Raw genomic sequence first — 14358 nt, 5'->3', positions numbered from 1 at the left:
GATTTGTGCTAGATTTTGATGAAAGCCCAGGATTAAGATGGAAAGATCAGGAGAGGTCTTTCTCATACTCTGTTCCTAAGTGGCCCACTGGAGCTGGGTTAATGTCTTTGAAACTAATTTATATATGCTTATCTGACAAAAAGCAACTCAGTTTAAGCAAGTGAGACACTTCTGTGTTCATGATCAATATGTACCTACCCTTAATTGAAATTCTTGTTCTTTAAATTTAAATAATTGATCGAGCAAGGTTATTGTAGTCTACTCTGACTGGCATTGGCTTTCCAAGGTCTCGGGTCCTTTGTTTCACCAATTTTTAAAACTGGAGATGACAGAGATTGACCCTTGGATCTTCAGTATCCAAAGCAGTTACACAGCCATGCCCCACCAGTCCTGACAAGCAGCAGGGGGAATGGGAGAAACAAACTGTCATTAGCATACCTTATTTGACTGTTGAGCAGCCACTGGCTTGTTATTTAACACAAGCAAACATTAGGCAAAAAATGAAGAACCATTAAACCTCCCCAGACAGCTACTTGATGAACATGTTGATTCAAAAAGAACTGGCATTTATTAAAAAATTCTTAGCAGTATTGGTGTGACTTTGCCCTTTTGTGGTGCTAGAAGATACTCAGTCCTAGACCCTTGCTTGATGATGGTTATTGAAGGTGCTCAGACATAGGCCTTTGCTTAATAAAGCATATTCTGCAGTAAATTTATGGTGCAATCCTATGCTCCTTTCTCAGAAGTAGGTCCCACTGTTTTCAATGAGGCATGCTCCCAGGTGCGTAGGACTGCAGTGTTAACAGTAGCATTTTGAAAGAGTTCTGGACTGTTGTCCTATCAGATGAGACTCATCACCATGCCAGGCAAGCTATCCTATTTGAGGAGAAGGAAAGCAGAACAAAGGAGCACATTGCTCATAGGTACAGATAGTACATTTACATATCTATATATGTCAGAGAGAATTGAGAATACTGTTGTAGTAATGTTATCTGTATATACATTCGTTCAATTTATATATGTGTAATTTTAATGCTACATGCAATTTCGGTAAGTTTAAAAAAATATTTTTAAATTTATTCAAAAAAATATATTTATACATCATGTAGAAGAAATTTATTTTCTTAAAAGTATATTTTACATTCTACTTTTTTTTTGGGGGGGGGGTATTCCTCGGGACTCCACAGCTTATGACCGCCAAGCTGAATGCAGCCCACTTATCAAGTTTTGTGGCATACCACCTGCTTGACCCTCCACTGTGACAGCCCTTTGTGGCAGTCTTCTATAATATGGGGGGATTAAGCTTCTTTTCCTTCTCCACACCACGTTCATACAGTGAAAATATGGCAACATGTAAAAGCCTTAGTTGGGGTGGCTATATGTAGGGTTTGCTGTTGTGAGGTATTTTTATTTGAGTTACAGCAGACTTCTGAGACACAAGCAAAAAATGAACAAAAATGGTTATTTAACTAAGGAGAGTTGTTTAAACACGTCACTAGGCATGGACTTCCAAACACAGAGAAGGAGTAACATGGCTGAGGAGTTCATATGCTTATGTTCAAATTACCGCTTCAGTAAGATTTCAAGTACATGTTAACTTTTTTGGATCGCAGAGACTTCCAGTTCTAGACTTCCTCTGAGTAATATTTATTCAGCCTGTAATTTTCTCAGTGCTTTTCTTGGAATGACATAGATTTCTGTTAGGTTTCTTCAGCCTAAACATCAGGTTAAACACACAGGGGTTCTAATCTCATCAGCCCACCCCGTCCCAAGAGACAGACTTGAATGTTTACAAGTCTGCCCATAACCAGAGACACATCTGAAACTATCACTCTGCCTTCCTCCTGAGGCACAGCTAGTTTTCTCTCTGCACCACTCCTCAGGCAGAGCCAAACTCAAACATCTCTCTGTGGCAGACCTCCTGGAACTGTTCACCATTGCACTACCCACAACATTCAGTCAGCCCTCTCCCAAGGTGATTGGACCTCAGGCTCTCACAGTGGATTGGCTGTTTCATATTCATGGGCAGCACAGCCTCCTTGCAGTTTGACTGTCCTATGTATTCAACAAAACCAAAATATATGTGGCTGATGGACCTTTTCTTTTTTACTTGCAGTTCACTCTGTTCTGTTTCTTTTGTGAGCCCTTGAAGAGGGTTTGAAAAAGCTCTTCTCTCATTCATTACTGCTGATGTTCTCTCTGAACTACTGGAATACAGCAGGGTAAAACCAAAATAAATAAAACAACAAGGAGAAAGATACTTTATCTCTGAGAGAGCAAATGCATCTGTTTGCAGAATGCAAGAAACAAAATAGATTTGGGGGGGGCAGATTTTCCATTTTAATTTTTTTATCCAGCAACTGCTAATGAAGAATAACATACAAACTGAACATTACATTGCAATCCTATGTACATTTTCCTAAATATATGTAACTTAGAATATTTCTGACTCCTTGCCAGCATTTTTTTCTCCAGTCTCTTGTTTAGGTAATAACTTATAAAAGTGTAGGTTGATCTGTGTCCCTAATGGCATTAGGAAACAAATATTATAAGATGCTAGAAAAATGGACTTTGCATATTCCAAGTGTTTTAATACATTTGCTGCTATTCATAGTCAATCTGCTATCACTATTTCATCTAGCAGTTTGTGGCTTCAAATGTCACAAGTGTCTCTTTAAAAATTATACCACTGTTGGTTGTTCCAGTGCTTGTGTTTTCCTGTTCTGCAATTTCCTTTCGAGCCACTCTTGCATATGAAAAAAATATTCAGCATTGTTCAGGCAAAGATAAGCTATTTAAGGTCTGTTAATTCCAGTGTGAAAATTAATCTTGTGCTTAATTCTTTCCAATTGGTTTTGACTGAACTATGATTGATTTTGATGAGCTTTAAAAGCAAAGTTACAGTTCAAGTCGCTGACATGGACCTAGCTTGTGTCTTACTGTGGCCCCTGCCACACGGCAGGGGAAAAGGCGGCAAAAAGCGTGGCTTTTAAAAGCCGCGCCAAAGTTGAAACGGCGCGGCGGGATCCCACGGACCCCCTGGCTGCGCCGCCTTTTCTCCCCGGCACGATCAGACGCCGGGGAGAAAACACGGCCCTGACGGGGAGCCTGCCAAACTGCGCATGTCCGAGCATGCGCAGTTTGGCTAGGCGCCGGGGATGCGCCGCCGCAAGGACGCGCCGGCGATCAAACGCCCGGCTTGCCGCGCAGCTTCCCGATGAACCACCACGGTAGGTGGTTGCAAGTTGGGGCGGATTTTCGCGGGGAAGGGCCAGTTCGGGGACGGAAGCAAGACACTTCCCAGATGTTGTGGTGTGATCGCACTGGTTTGCTCCGCCCCCGAACTGTCCCGCTCCCGGCCCAAATCGCCTAGTGTGAACAGGACCACTGTAAACCTAAAACGGATTGCTTCTTTCTAAATGCACCGATTTCAGTGGATTTTGAAGGGCATAATTCTCCTGACCTGGGTTATCTCAATCTTGTCAAATTGCTGAAGCTAAGCAGGGTCAGCCCTGGCTACTATTTGGATGGGAGACCCCCAAGGAATACCAGGGTCGTGATGCAGAGGCAGGGAATGGCAATCCAGCTCTAAATGTCTCTTGCGTTGAAAACCTCGTGGGGTTACCATAAGTTAGCTGTGACTTGATGGCACTTTTCACCATCAGCTCTCCTTAGAACTGCACTATTAGAGGTGTTAACGGAGTATTTTCACACACTAGGAGAGACTCAAGAGAATGTGTGTCAGCCTGTTTGTTAAATCTGAAAACATCAAAACTCCTTAAAATGTAAAATATTCATTTACTTCTCTATGAAGTTGGTACCTGAGAACATTGTATTCATGCTAGTAACAATCTGCCCTCCTAGGGCCATGATACGACTGCTGCTGCTGCGAACTGGTCTATCTTCTTACTCGCTTGCCATCCAGAAGTGCAAAGAAAAGTTCATCAAGAACTGGATGACGTTTTTGGTAAGTTTGTGCTATTGTTTAGACTGACCTGGAACCTGAATGCATTAACCAATGATTGTTATTAAACAGGCACTAGTTTCCCGGGCTTTCTAAAATGGTGCAAGACAAAGTTTCTCTCTCTCCTGGGTATGCAGGTATCAGCGTGAAACAGTGAGAGATAAAAGGATATTAAAGGTAAAGGTTCCCTTGCTCGAAAGCCAGTCGAATCCGACTATAGGGTTGCGGTGCTCATCTCCATTTCAAAGCCGAAGAGCCAGCGCTGTCTGAAGATGTTTCCGTGGTCATGTGACCGGCATGACTAAACACCAAGGCGCACAGAACCCTGTTACCTTCCCACCGAAGTGGTACCTATTTATCTCATTGCAATTTCTTGCTTTCGAACTGCTAGGTTGGCAGGAGCTGGAACTAGAGACGGGAGCTCACTCCGTCATGCGGCAACCCGGGTCTCGAACTGCTGAACTACTGACCATCCACAGCCTGCAGTTCAGCGTCTTAACCACTTGAGCCACCGCAGCTCCTAGGAAAAGGATATTACCCAGACCTTTTCATAGAGACACTTAAACTAATGCAGGTTCTGGGGGGGGTGGGGGCTTACACTGGCTTTGCATATTCATTAAGGCATAACAGGTGACAAAATCTGCCGAAACTACCCTCCAGCAAATGTCCTGTGGGATAAAACCATTTTACGCGGCTTCCTGAATGCAGCAAGTGAAGGCACCCTCTGCAGTCACTCTAGTAGGCCTTTCTCGAGGAATGGACCTACCTAGGGTTGCCAGCATCCAGGTGGGGCCTGGAGATCGCCTGGAATGACAACTGATCCCTAGACTACAAAGATCAGTACCCTTTGCTCTACCTTCAAAACTTGAACTTCCCAATCTGTTAGCAGCCCTAAACTGGTGGTTCTTCCAGTTCTGACACTTCTTGCTGAGAGTGTTTGTCCTGTATTATGGCAGATAAGATCTAAGCAAAATATGTTATCCATGTCAAATTGTGTGAAGCATACTATGTTTGGACACTATTTCTATACAAAGGTACATCTCTCATCCCCTGTACTCCCCCTGCCAATAAAATTCCATGAAAGAAAGTGTGACACTCTGGGACCACACACTTTCCCAGGCTGGCTTTCCATTATGCTGAAGGACTGACACAATGCCATTGCTGTCCAAAGGCCTCATGGTGTTCCATATAAGCCTTTCTGTGAATGTGATGGCCTAGCAGAAGAGGAGGTATGGACTTAGAACAAAGCTAACCGCATCTGTGAGTGGCATTAGGATTAGAGTTCAGTGAAACTGGTGCAGGTATGATAGGTAATAATAGCTGATGTAAATTTTATGTTTGAGTCTTTATATGCTACTTCCCTTTTAAGATCAAACCATGTGGCATTCTGGGAAATGGAGATGGCAGTTAGCAGGCTTCAGTGCTGAAGGGATTTTGTTTCTTCAAGTGTTTAGTTCGTGTTTGATGTGTTCTCAAGAAATAAAAGTCAACATTTTCTATACATCCTGCCAAACTAAAGGAATTAATGGTGTGAACATTGGTTGGAAAATGAAAACCTACCACAGAGAAAGTCTGTGACCTAGCTACTGCCAAACCAACAGTCCTAAACCTTTCCCACATGTGTTCTATGCTCTGGGTTTGATGCTGTTAAGATTCTTTCTCCCCTGCTTTCCCCACAGCATTGTGGTGCATTCATGCACCTTTGGGGTTTTCTTCACCCTTTCCCAAGCCCGCTTTGCTACAAAGCTTTGGGAATGATTGCAGCAAAGTCTGGATGGCGGCTGGCTGGGTGGGAAAATTTGGATTTTCCCAGTCCCACTCCCATGGCAGCCATTCTCCCTGCCACCAGTGTGTGTTTTTTTTTTTAAATCAGCAATGGAATCTCTCCTTATATATAATTGAGTAAGGGAGCCAAGAAAAAATGTGCGCCGTCAGCCATTGGCCTGCCAGCTGCCGGTCAAGGCTGCCGGCATGCCATTGGCCGGGAGGTGGGAGGCGAACACTGCAAGCGAATGCTGCCGCCAGGAGCCGGGGAAGGGAGGCTGCGATTCCAGGCGACATTGCTGGGTGGGGGGTGAGGCCAGGGATGGCACTAGGAGGGTGCGGCAGCCCCGGAAAACTGGGTTGTCATTGAGGGGGACAGCAGAGGCCGGGGACGGCAGAGGAGGAGGTAATTCCTGACTGCCCGCCCGGTCCACCTTGCTCCAACACCTTCGGTGGCAGGGACCCTGTGCGGGGCCTGCATCGCCTCAGGGATGGGGGAGGTGGCCACGCCACCCTTCCCTCACCCGCTGCAGCCGGGGACGGTAAGGCAGCAGCCCCTTCTTCGGGGGACTTCCCTCCTTTGGCCTGGGGAGGGGGGAGGCGGCCGTGCTGCGCTTCCCCCACCTGCTGTGGCCTCGGCAATGGAGGTGGCAGGCCCTGCTTGCGGGGGTGGAGCAGGCCAGCCCCCTTCCCCGCTGCCAGGCCTCTCTCTGGCCGCCACACCGTGCTTCCCCCGCCCGGAGCAGCGTTCGCCGGACAGTCAGTGGGCCCTGCATTGGGGGGGCTCCGCTGGGCTCGGGGAGGGGGGAGGCTGCCACGTGGCACACCCTGGCACAGATTTGGGGGGGCCAATCCAGCCCCCTTGCCCCGCAGCGATGGCTCTCCCTAGGGCCCGTTGCCTCCTCCCGCAACGAGCATTCCTCCTAGTATTATTATAACAATCTGTGTAGTGAGTTTTCTGAATCCCCAGCTTTCATTTATAAAAGTAAGACCCTAGCCCCTTTTGTTACAGAGATACATCTTTTGCTTTTCACCTGTGCAATGAAAGGGACTAGAGACTTTTTAAAAAGGAAAAGACATCTTTGTCTTCTGTTTATTAACCTTAAAGCCTGCTAATACACTGAATTCTATCAGTTTGTCCATTAATAATTCAATTCCTTTTGAAGGCTCTTCCAAAACTAAATCATCTGCAAAAGCACTTACTTTATAAAACTCTTTTTTAAAATTTTCATACCCCCAATCCTTTCATCTTGTCTTATGTCTCTATTCAATATTTCAAGAACAAGAATGAACAAGAGGGGATAGTGGGCAACCTTGTCTTGTTCCCTTTTGTATCTCACATGGTTTAGTCAAATCTCCATTAACAATTATTTGTGCTTTCTGTGAAGTATAAATCAATTTTACCAATTTCATGAAGTTCTCTAAAATCCATGTCCTCCAAAACTTTAAACAAAAAGTCCGATTCAGGTTGTCAAAAGCCTTCTCTGCATCTAAAAAGATCTATGTGGCTTGTTTTTCACTATGTTTTCCCAAATATTCCAAAATGTTTAATACAATTCTAACATTATCCTTCAACTGATATCAAGAATCCACATTGATATTCATAAATAAATCCTTACAAAATTATTTTTAAGTCTTTCAGCTACTATCATTGTAAACAACTTATAATCATTATTCAATAATGAGTTTGGTTTATAATTTCTTGTCAAAGTGAAGTCTTGTCCGTCTTTGGGTATTAATGTTATATTGGCCTCTTTCCACGTCTCAGGCACCTTTCTTCCCTATAGAATAGATTTCACCATATTCTGTAAAAGTTATAGAACTTCATCCTCAAAATAATTATAGTACAAACCAAGAAGGCAGCTTTGTTTGATAATTTTACACAAGAGGCTGGTGGTAATTCAAAACGAATACACTCTTTTGTTTTACTTATGAGGGGAAATGGTCATGTAGGTACAACACAACCCAGGGACTGACACCGGCCTTTCTTTGGTTGGGGATTATTGAAAAATACATGTATTTTATTTATCAGAATTTTGAGTGCGAAAACATGTGAGCATCAAACATTTGAACCATATGGAGCACTTGGTGACTTGGTTTCTTCAGTCTCTTTCAGTCTCTTTCCTGCCAATTTAATCTCTCTTCTCTCTTTTTTGGGGGTAGTCTACCAGTCCTAGCCCTGGGGATCCTTCTTGATCTTCTTACTCTCTTAACCTTCCTTCCTAGTCAACTGTCATTCTTAACTGTGACTCCTAACTGACACTCTCAGCTGTAGAATTCGGTTTGAATCCCTTGTCACTCAAGGTTCTCAGACCATGTTAAAGCATTAACCATTTACCATCTGTCATATCAGGCTTCTGAATAATTGGAGAAATTAATCATGCCTATTTGGACTTGACCCAGTTTTTCTTCTCTTGTTAAAAACAAAAATCCTGTTTTAAATAACTATCAGTATTCAACTTCAGGGCACATATTTGGGGTTCATCCAGAATAATTACCTGCTGACCAAAATGGAGAGGCTGTTTTGTCCAATTCCTCCTTCCTACTGTTGACCTTCTACACTCTTAAGGTTCCCCCTATCCCCCAGGAACAGAATTTTGTGGAAATCAGTAGACTGTGTTGAAGAGGGAGAGGCAGGGAAGTTCCATTCTGCTGATGGAAAATGTCTGGATGCAATCCTTTGTTGATCATAATGGTTGCACATCTCTCATTTGCCTTTGTTTATTAGGGGACTCTAACCGTCATGTCACCTCAGATGATTTGAAGGAACTACGATATCTGGAATGTGTTATAAAAGAAACACTTCGCATTTTCCCTTCTGTTCCATATTTTGCCCGTACATTACATGAAAGCTGCTATATTCGTAAGTGGATTGTTGCACTATAGGTTTGAACTAATCCAGTCCATCCTGTGAGGAGCTGCTTTCATGAATGTTAATTCTTCTTTGACAGGAGGATTTAAGGTATCAAAAGGGACAGAAGTCATTATTGCACCTATTGCACTGCACAGAGATCCTGATGTCTTCCCAGAGCCTGAGAAATTCCAACCAGAGCGGTTTTCCTTGGAGAACTCAGCTGGGCGGAATCCATATGCATACGTGCCTTTCTCTGCTGGGCCCAGAAACTGCATTGGTATGTATGAAAGCATTTGGTTGATATCTGTGTGGCACTGTCATTAATTTAATGTGCAAGTTTGTTTTAAAAAAACAGATTTCGTCATGGTACTCAGAACAAGGCCTGAAAACACCTTGTTTTATGAGAAATCCTCTCCCATAAAAGGTTCTGTAGTACATGGCGTGCTAGAGGTATCGGGGGAATGGGGTTTGATGTCATTTTTTGGTGGGTCATTTTGTTTCTTTAAAAAATTAAAAGTTATTAATATTCTAGTGTTAGCTAAATATGCTAGTTAATGGAGAGAAAGGCAGAGTATAAATGATAATAGATAAAACAAACCCTGCTTCCTCGCCTCTCCCCCAGAGCTGACTTTGGAGGCTGGCTGGAAGTAAAATACTGAAAGTGACAAAGCGTAGGATGTGGCAAGACTTATCATTTGTAGCCCATGCACTCAAATTTTGTTGAAAGATAGACACCCCCTGCACCTTCTCAAATCCTCCATATTCTTTGTATATGAACAGGAGGTTGTCAGACTTGGGGTGGTGGTGGAAATTCCTGGAGATTTGGGGAGGAGTTTGGGGATGGGAGGGCTCAACAGGGTTGGGAAGCCATAAATTTCATTACCTGAAGCTGCCATTTTCTCCAGGGGAAGTGTCTCCGCCATCTGGGGATCAGTTGTAATATCTGGAAAACTCCAAGCCCCAACTGGAATTTGGCAGCCCTAGGGGTGGTGTAATTTGGGGGAATTGTGTGGCTGGATGCGTTTATGTTTTTACATAAAATACAAAGGCTGTTGAAACGAAGAACCAAGAAATTTGGTCTTCATCATTGATCCCTCACATCTTTTGAACCTCATCTCATCTGCACTTGCCTTTTGGGGGGAGGAAAACACTTGTCTCAAGCCTCCTCTTCCTCCCTGTATGTAAAGGAGGATACTCCTCTGTAGCCACAGTTACTGTACTTAACTTAGCATGGCTTGCCTTGGCTACCAGAACCCCCCAAGTACTTGCCTGTACTCTGCATGTTGTTATCATATTACCATAGGCATGGAATGTAGAGTAGTTAATCTGTCTCTACTCCCCACCTCATCTGTAAAGCAGGTGGTCTGCAGATCAGGTGTGAGGGGGAAGAGACCCTGACCTATACCTATGAATCTGTCAAAGAACCATGCATCAGTGACAACCAGTGGATGTACTCCATTATGGATAACAGTGATTGAGTATTATCAAGGTAAACTATAACTACCATTTCTTTCAATGTGTACTCAGGTCAGCGCTTTGCACAGATGGAAGAAAAGACTATTTTAGCCACCATCTTGCGAAAATTTTGGGTGGAAACCACACAGAAGTACGAAGATATTGGCCCTGTAGCAGAACTGATTCTTCGTCCAAACAAAGGTATCTGGATTCAGTTAAAAAGGAGACATGCTTGCGTTTCCAAAAATGATAAACTTCTGTAAGATTTACTCTCCCAATATATGATCTACATTATTATAACAGATCTTTTCAAGCCTACCAATTTTTTAAAACCAAAGTGAAATAAAAACAGCTGAAAGCCTGAAGCTGAACATACAAGATGACTTTTGAATTATTAATTTTTATGAAATTAATGAAACTTCTTACAAATAGCGGAATATATAATTTGGTTAATATTCTGTCTTTCCCCTTATCAAATACCACTGGAAAAATCAAGAGGCATTCGATTTTATTCCTACATCATATTAGCCTGCCATTTCCAGTGCTGTGGAATATATATTCCGCTATTTGTAAGAAGTTTCATGCACCATAAACATGCTAGAGGTTTTGCATAACTGAGCATCAGCTATTAAAATATGTTATCAGCTAAAATACATAATCAGCTAAAATACATAATCAGCTATTAAAATATGTTATCTCAGGACATTGAAGAAATACTGTTATTACATGAAGTTGAATGTATAACTTTGAAAAAGTAGTAAGTGCCCCCCTGAATGCTCAGAATAGAATGTTGTGCTTGAACAAGCTGAAGGAATGCTGCGATATTTTTGTTGTTGTGAAGGATGAAGGATTTACTTATGCATTACCTTTCAATTAATTCCATCAAGGCGGCTGTGTTAATCTGATGTAAAATACAACACAAAGCCATGTTGTGCCTTAAAAATGTACTCCTACTTGATATATTTCACAATAAATGTGTTTAATGTGCCACAAGGCTTTATGCTTATATTTCTTTAATGTCTTCTTAATTATTTGATCTTGAATGTATTATATTTAAGTACTTATTAAATAAATAAATATTTATTTATAATGATTAAACATAAAAATATTTATAAGTATACAAATATATTAAAATAAATATTAAGAGTCTAAGTTCACATTCGGTTCTCTACAATGGCCAATCGAATTCCCCTGGAAGCTCCCAGGCACTGGGTTGGATCCAGACCAAACTGGCAATTCTCACTGATTCCTCCCTTACCACTACAAACCCCCCTCATGTTGTTCCATGGGGTTCAGGAGCAGCATTTCATAGAGGTCAGTGGGCTGCCATGGAGAGGCAGGAAAGATTCATTCCACTGATAGAAAATTTAGTCTGGATGCAGTCGACTGTGTGATAATGTATTAGCCAGTTTGGTGTAGTGGTTAAGTGCACAGACTCTAATCTGGGAGAACTGGGTTTGATTCCCCACTCCTCGACTTGCACCTGCTGGATGACCTTGGGCAAGCCATAGTTCTGGTACAGCTGTTCTTGAAAAAGAGCAGTTTCTGACAAGAGCTCTCTCAGCCCCACCTACCTCACAGGGTGTCTGTTGAGAGGGGAAAGGAGTTTGTAAGCTGCTCTGAGACACATTTGGGTAGTGTAGGGTGAGGTATAAATCCAATCTATTCTTCTCTTCTTCTTCTTCTTCCAATAACCAGAGATGCATTTGCTTTGTAACAGAATGCACCGTGGATTTCTGCATCATTCCCTTTTGGGGAAGTGTGTGTAGATACACCATTGTATTTGCATCTCCATTGTCATAATATAAGTCTTTTTAGCAACAGTAAGGGTATGGAGGGTCCCTTTCATTGACTATGAGTACAAGCACCCTCAAATATCGATGAAAGTTCTAATACAAAACTGATATGAGCAATTACTTCCTCCACAAAAGACGGAATAACTGGACAGGCCCAAAGCATATGTTTAAGAGATGCATATTGTAAGTTACAGTGGCAGCAATAAAGCCTTTATCAAATAGTGTCCAGTATATCTTAAACATAATTTTTTGCAGCATAAGATCCACAGAAACAACAGGTAGCTGCAGTTCAGCTACTGTCCAGGTCCAGCCTGAACTGGCCCCAGTGGACCCTCCCCCCTGGAGCAAACAGGGGTGCAGAAGCCACCCCACTGACACATGGGGCTGAGGGGAAAGACAGTGGCTCCAGAGCTGAACCCACTTCCCAGCGCAAGCCCCACCAGCCCTGAAGAGCCCACCTGGAACCAGCAGGGCGCTGCAGATGATGGCAGTGGGGCGGCTTGAAAGACATGGGGCCCAGCGACCACCTCTCCCCAGCATGCAGGAAGGTGGAGAGGAGAGGCCCCAGGCCTGGCTGAGTCCGACCATGGCGACGCCAGGGCTGGAGGCCTGCAGAGAAGCTGATGGGAGAGCTGGGTGGGAAGCCTCTGGAATGGCTGTGCCACAGTTCTGCTACAGCAGGAGGAGGAAAGAGGCAGCAGGGAAGTGTTGACCTGGGGATGCTGGCCCGGGCATCTCCGCAGACATACAGTGGGCAGGGCTCCAAAGGGGACCGTCCCAGGAGAGGGAAGAGGTGGGGACCCAGGAGGGGGAGGTATAAAAGAGGAGGCAATTGAGCCCGCTGGGGTGGACATGCTGGGTCCCAGCAGAGAGCCATAGAGAGAGCAAGAGCCAGTTGGGCCCAGAGAGCTAAGGTGGGGTGGTGGTGTCTGGTGATATAACCACCCCCTTTTGCTTAGAACTGAGGCTACTCCCCTTGACCCTCCTCCTCCTCACCTGTGGGACCTCTCTTTACACCCTCCTTTTTTGGCCCGTTGAGGTGAAGCCGTTTTTGTACTGCCTGGGAGTGCAGTGGCATCAAGCACAAAGGCGGCAGGTGGCCAGGGGAGGTGTGACAGCTACCTCAAGAGACAAGTACATATGACAAATTTAAAGTAACGTTGTGAGTGAGAGCAACTCCATTTGTTCTTCTACCAAAACTGTTTTGTTTTCAGCTTCTGCTGCTGGCTGTTGAGAGTTCCTTGATTCAAGGACAATTGAACAGGGACATTTGGGACAGTAGGAATTTCTAAATAAATAAAAATGTGTTATGCCAAAATGTAAAAGAGCATAAATCTGTTGTAATGTGTACACATCCTTTTTCCCTTGAAGAAAGCCATACACTCTGAGATGTTTGGGTACTCTCCATCCCATGATCCCTGGCGGCTATTTTCTATCTCCAACCTGCCACCTTCAGTTTTTCTTCCTGCTTGCCTGTGAGCACAGGGCTTATGGAAAGCTCTGTGATTTTTCCTTCAAGCTCTGAGGTTGCTTTCTTTTAGGCTTGCCAAGCCCCCGCTGGGGGAGGGGGAACCCCCGATTTACAAGCCCCTTACCCGCTTTTAAAAAATTCGGGCCCGGGAGGGAAAAATGGCGACCGGAAATTGCCGCTCTAGCATTTAAGTCCTCCAAGTCTCTATGGTTATAAAAACCATAGAGAAGGGCTAGAGCGTGTTCCCTCTAGTGTGCTTCGCCTGGAGCACAGTTCTGGCTGGCTTCCAAGCTGCCCCTCCCTTCTCAGAAGCCCTGCTCTGCTCAGGTGCAGTGATATTTCCCACCTCCTTGGCTCTGGCATCGCAGCTCTTTCCTTCGCCAGCCTCTCCAATATTCTGCTTGAGTGGTGGTGAGAAATCCCTCTTTTAAGTAGCTTCCCTGTAGTGTGTGTGTGTGTGTGGGGGGTTGGGTTTCAGAGTCCTCTACCCAAAAGCCATTTGCTCTCGGAGCTTTTTTTTTGGGGGGGGGGCTGTGTAGTCTGTTTATGCATGCTTCCTGCAATGGCTGTTGGCAGAGGACACTATTTGCCAGCTCTAAAGTTTTAGTCCTCCAGGCTGCAGAAAGGAAGGTGGAGTGTGTGTGTGTGGACAGAGAGAGAACGAGAAGGGAGTAGAAAAAACTGTGAATTAAAAACAATATATATACAAAAGAGGCTTCTTACTATTTGCAGTTCAAATTGTTGAAAAATGGAAGCAAAACTCCCGCCCCCTTTTTTGACTGCTCACGACAGAAAGCTGAACTTTTGCTAATAATGGGGATGTACTTTCTGACTGCAGTGGCTCAAGTGGTTAAGACGCTGAACTGCAGGCTGTGGAAGGTCTGTAGTTCAGCAGTTTGAGACCCGAGTTGCCGCATGACGGAGTGAGCTCCCGTCTCTAGTTCCAGCTCCTGCCAACCTAGCAGTTCGAAAGCAAGAAATTGCAAGTAGATAAATAGGTACCACTTCGGTGGGCAGGTAACAGCGTTCCGTGCGCCTTGGTGTTTGGTCATGC

General features: G+C 44.1%; 1 protein-coding gene across 1 annotated transcript in view; it reads left to right on the top strand.

The window, feature by feature from the left end:
- The window catches only part of LOC107121984 (cytochrome P450 4V2), a 35816-nt gene extending 24794 nt beyond the window's left edge, over nucleotides 1-11022 (top strand). The window contains exons 8-11 of the mRNA XM_015425003.1: nucleotides 3865-3967; nucleotides 8457-8591; nucleotides 8680-8859; nucleotides 10110-11022. Coding sequence (XP_015280489.1) covers nucleotides 3865-3967; nucleotides 8457-8591; nucleotides 8680-8859; nucleotides 10110-10300 — 609 coding nt within the window. The 3' untranslated portion in view covers nucleotides 10301-11022. The remainder of the gene's footprint in view (nucleotides 1-3864; nucleotides 3968-8456; nucleotides 8592-8679; nucleotides 8860-10109) is intronic.
- Nucleotides 11023-14358: the final 3336 nt, after the last annotated feature.

The sequence above is a fragment of the Gekko japonicus genome, unplaced genomic scaffold (assembly GCF_001447785.1).
Source record: "Gekko japonicus isolate JY-2015 unplaced genomic scaffold, Gekko_japonicus_V1.1 scaffold2225, whole genome shotgun sequence".
NCBI lineage: Eukaryota > Metazoa > Chordata > Lepidosauria > Squamata > Gekkonidae > Gekko > Gekko japonicus.
The sequence above is the reverse complement of the archived record's forward strand: the minus strand, read 5'-3'. Positions and strand labels throughout refer to the sequence as shown.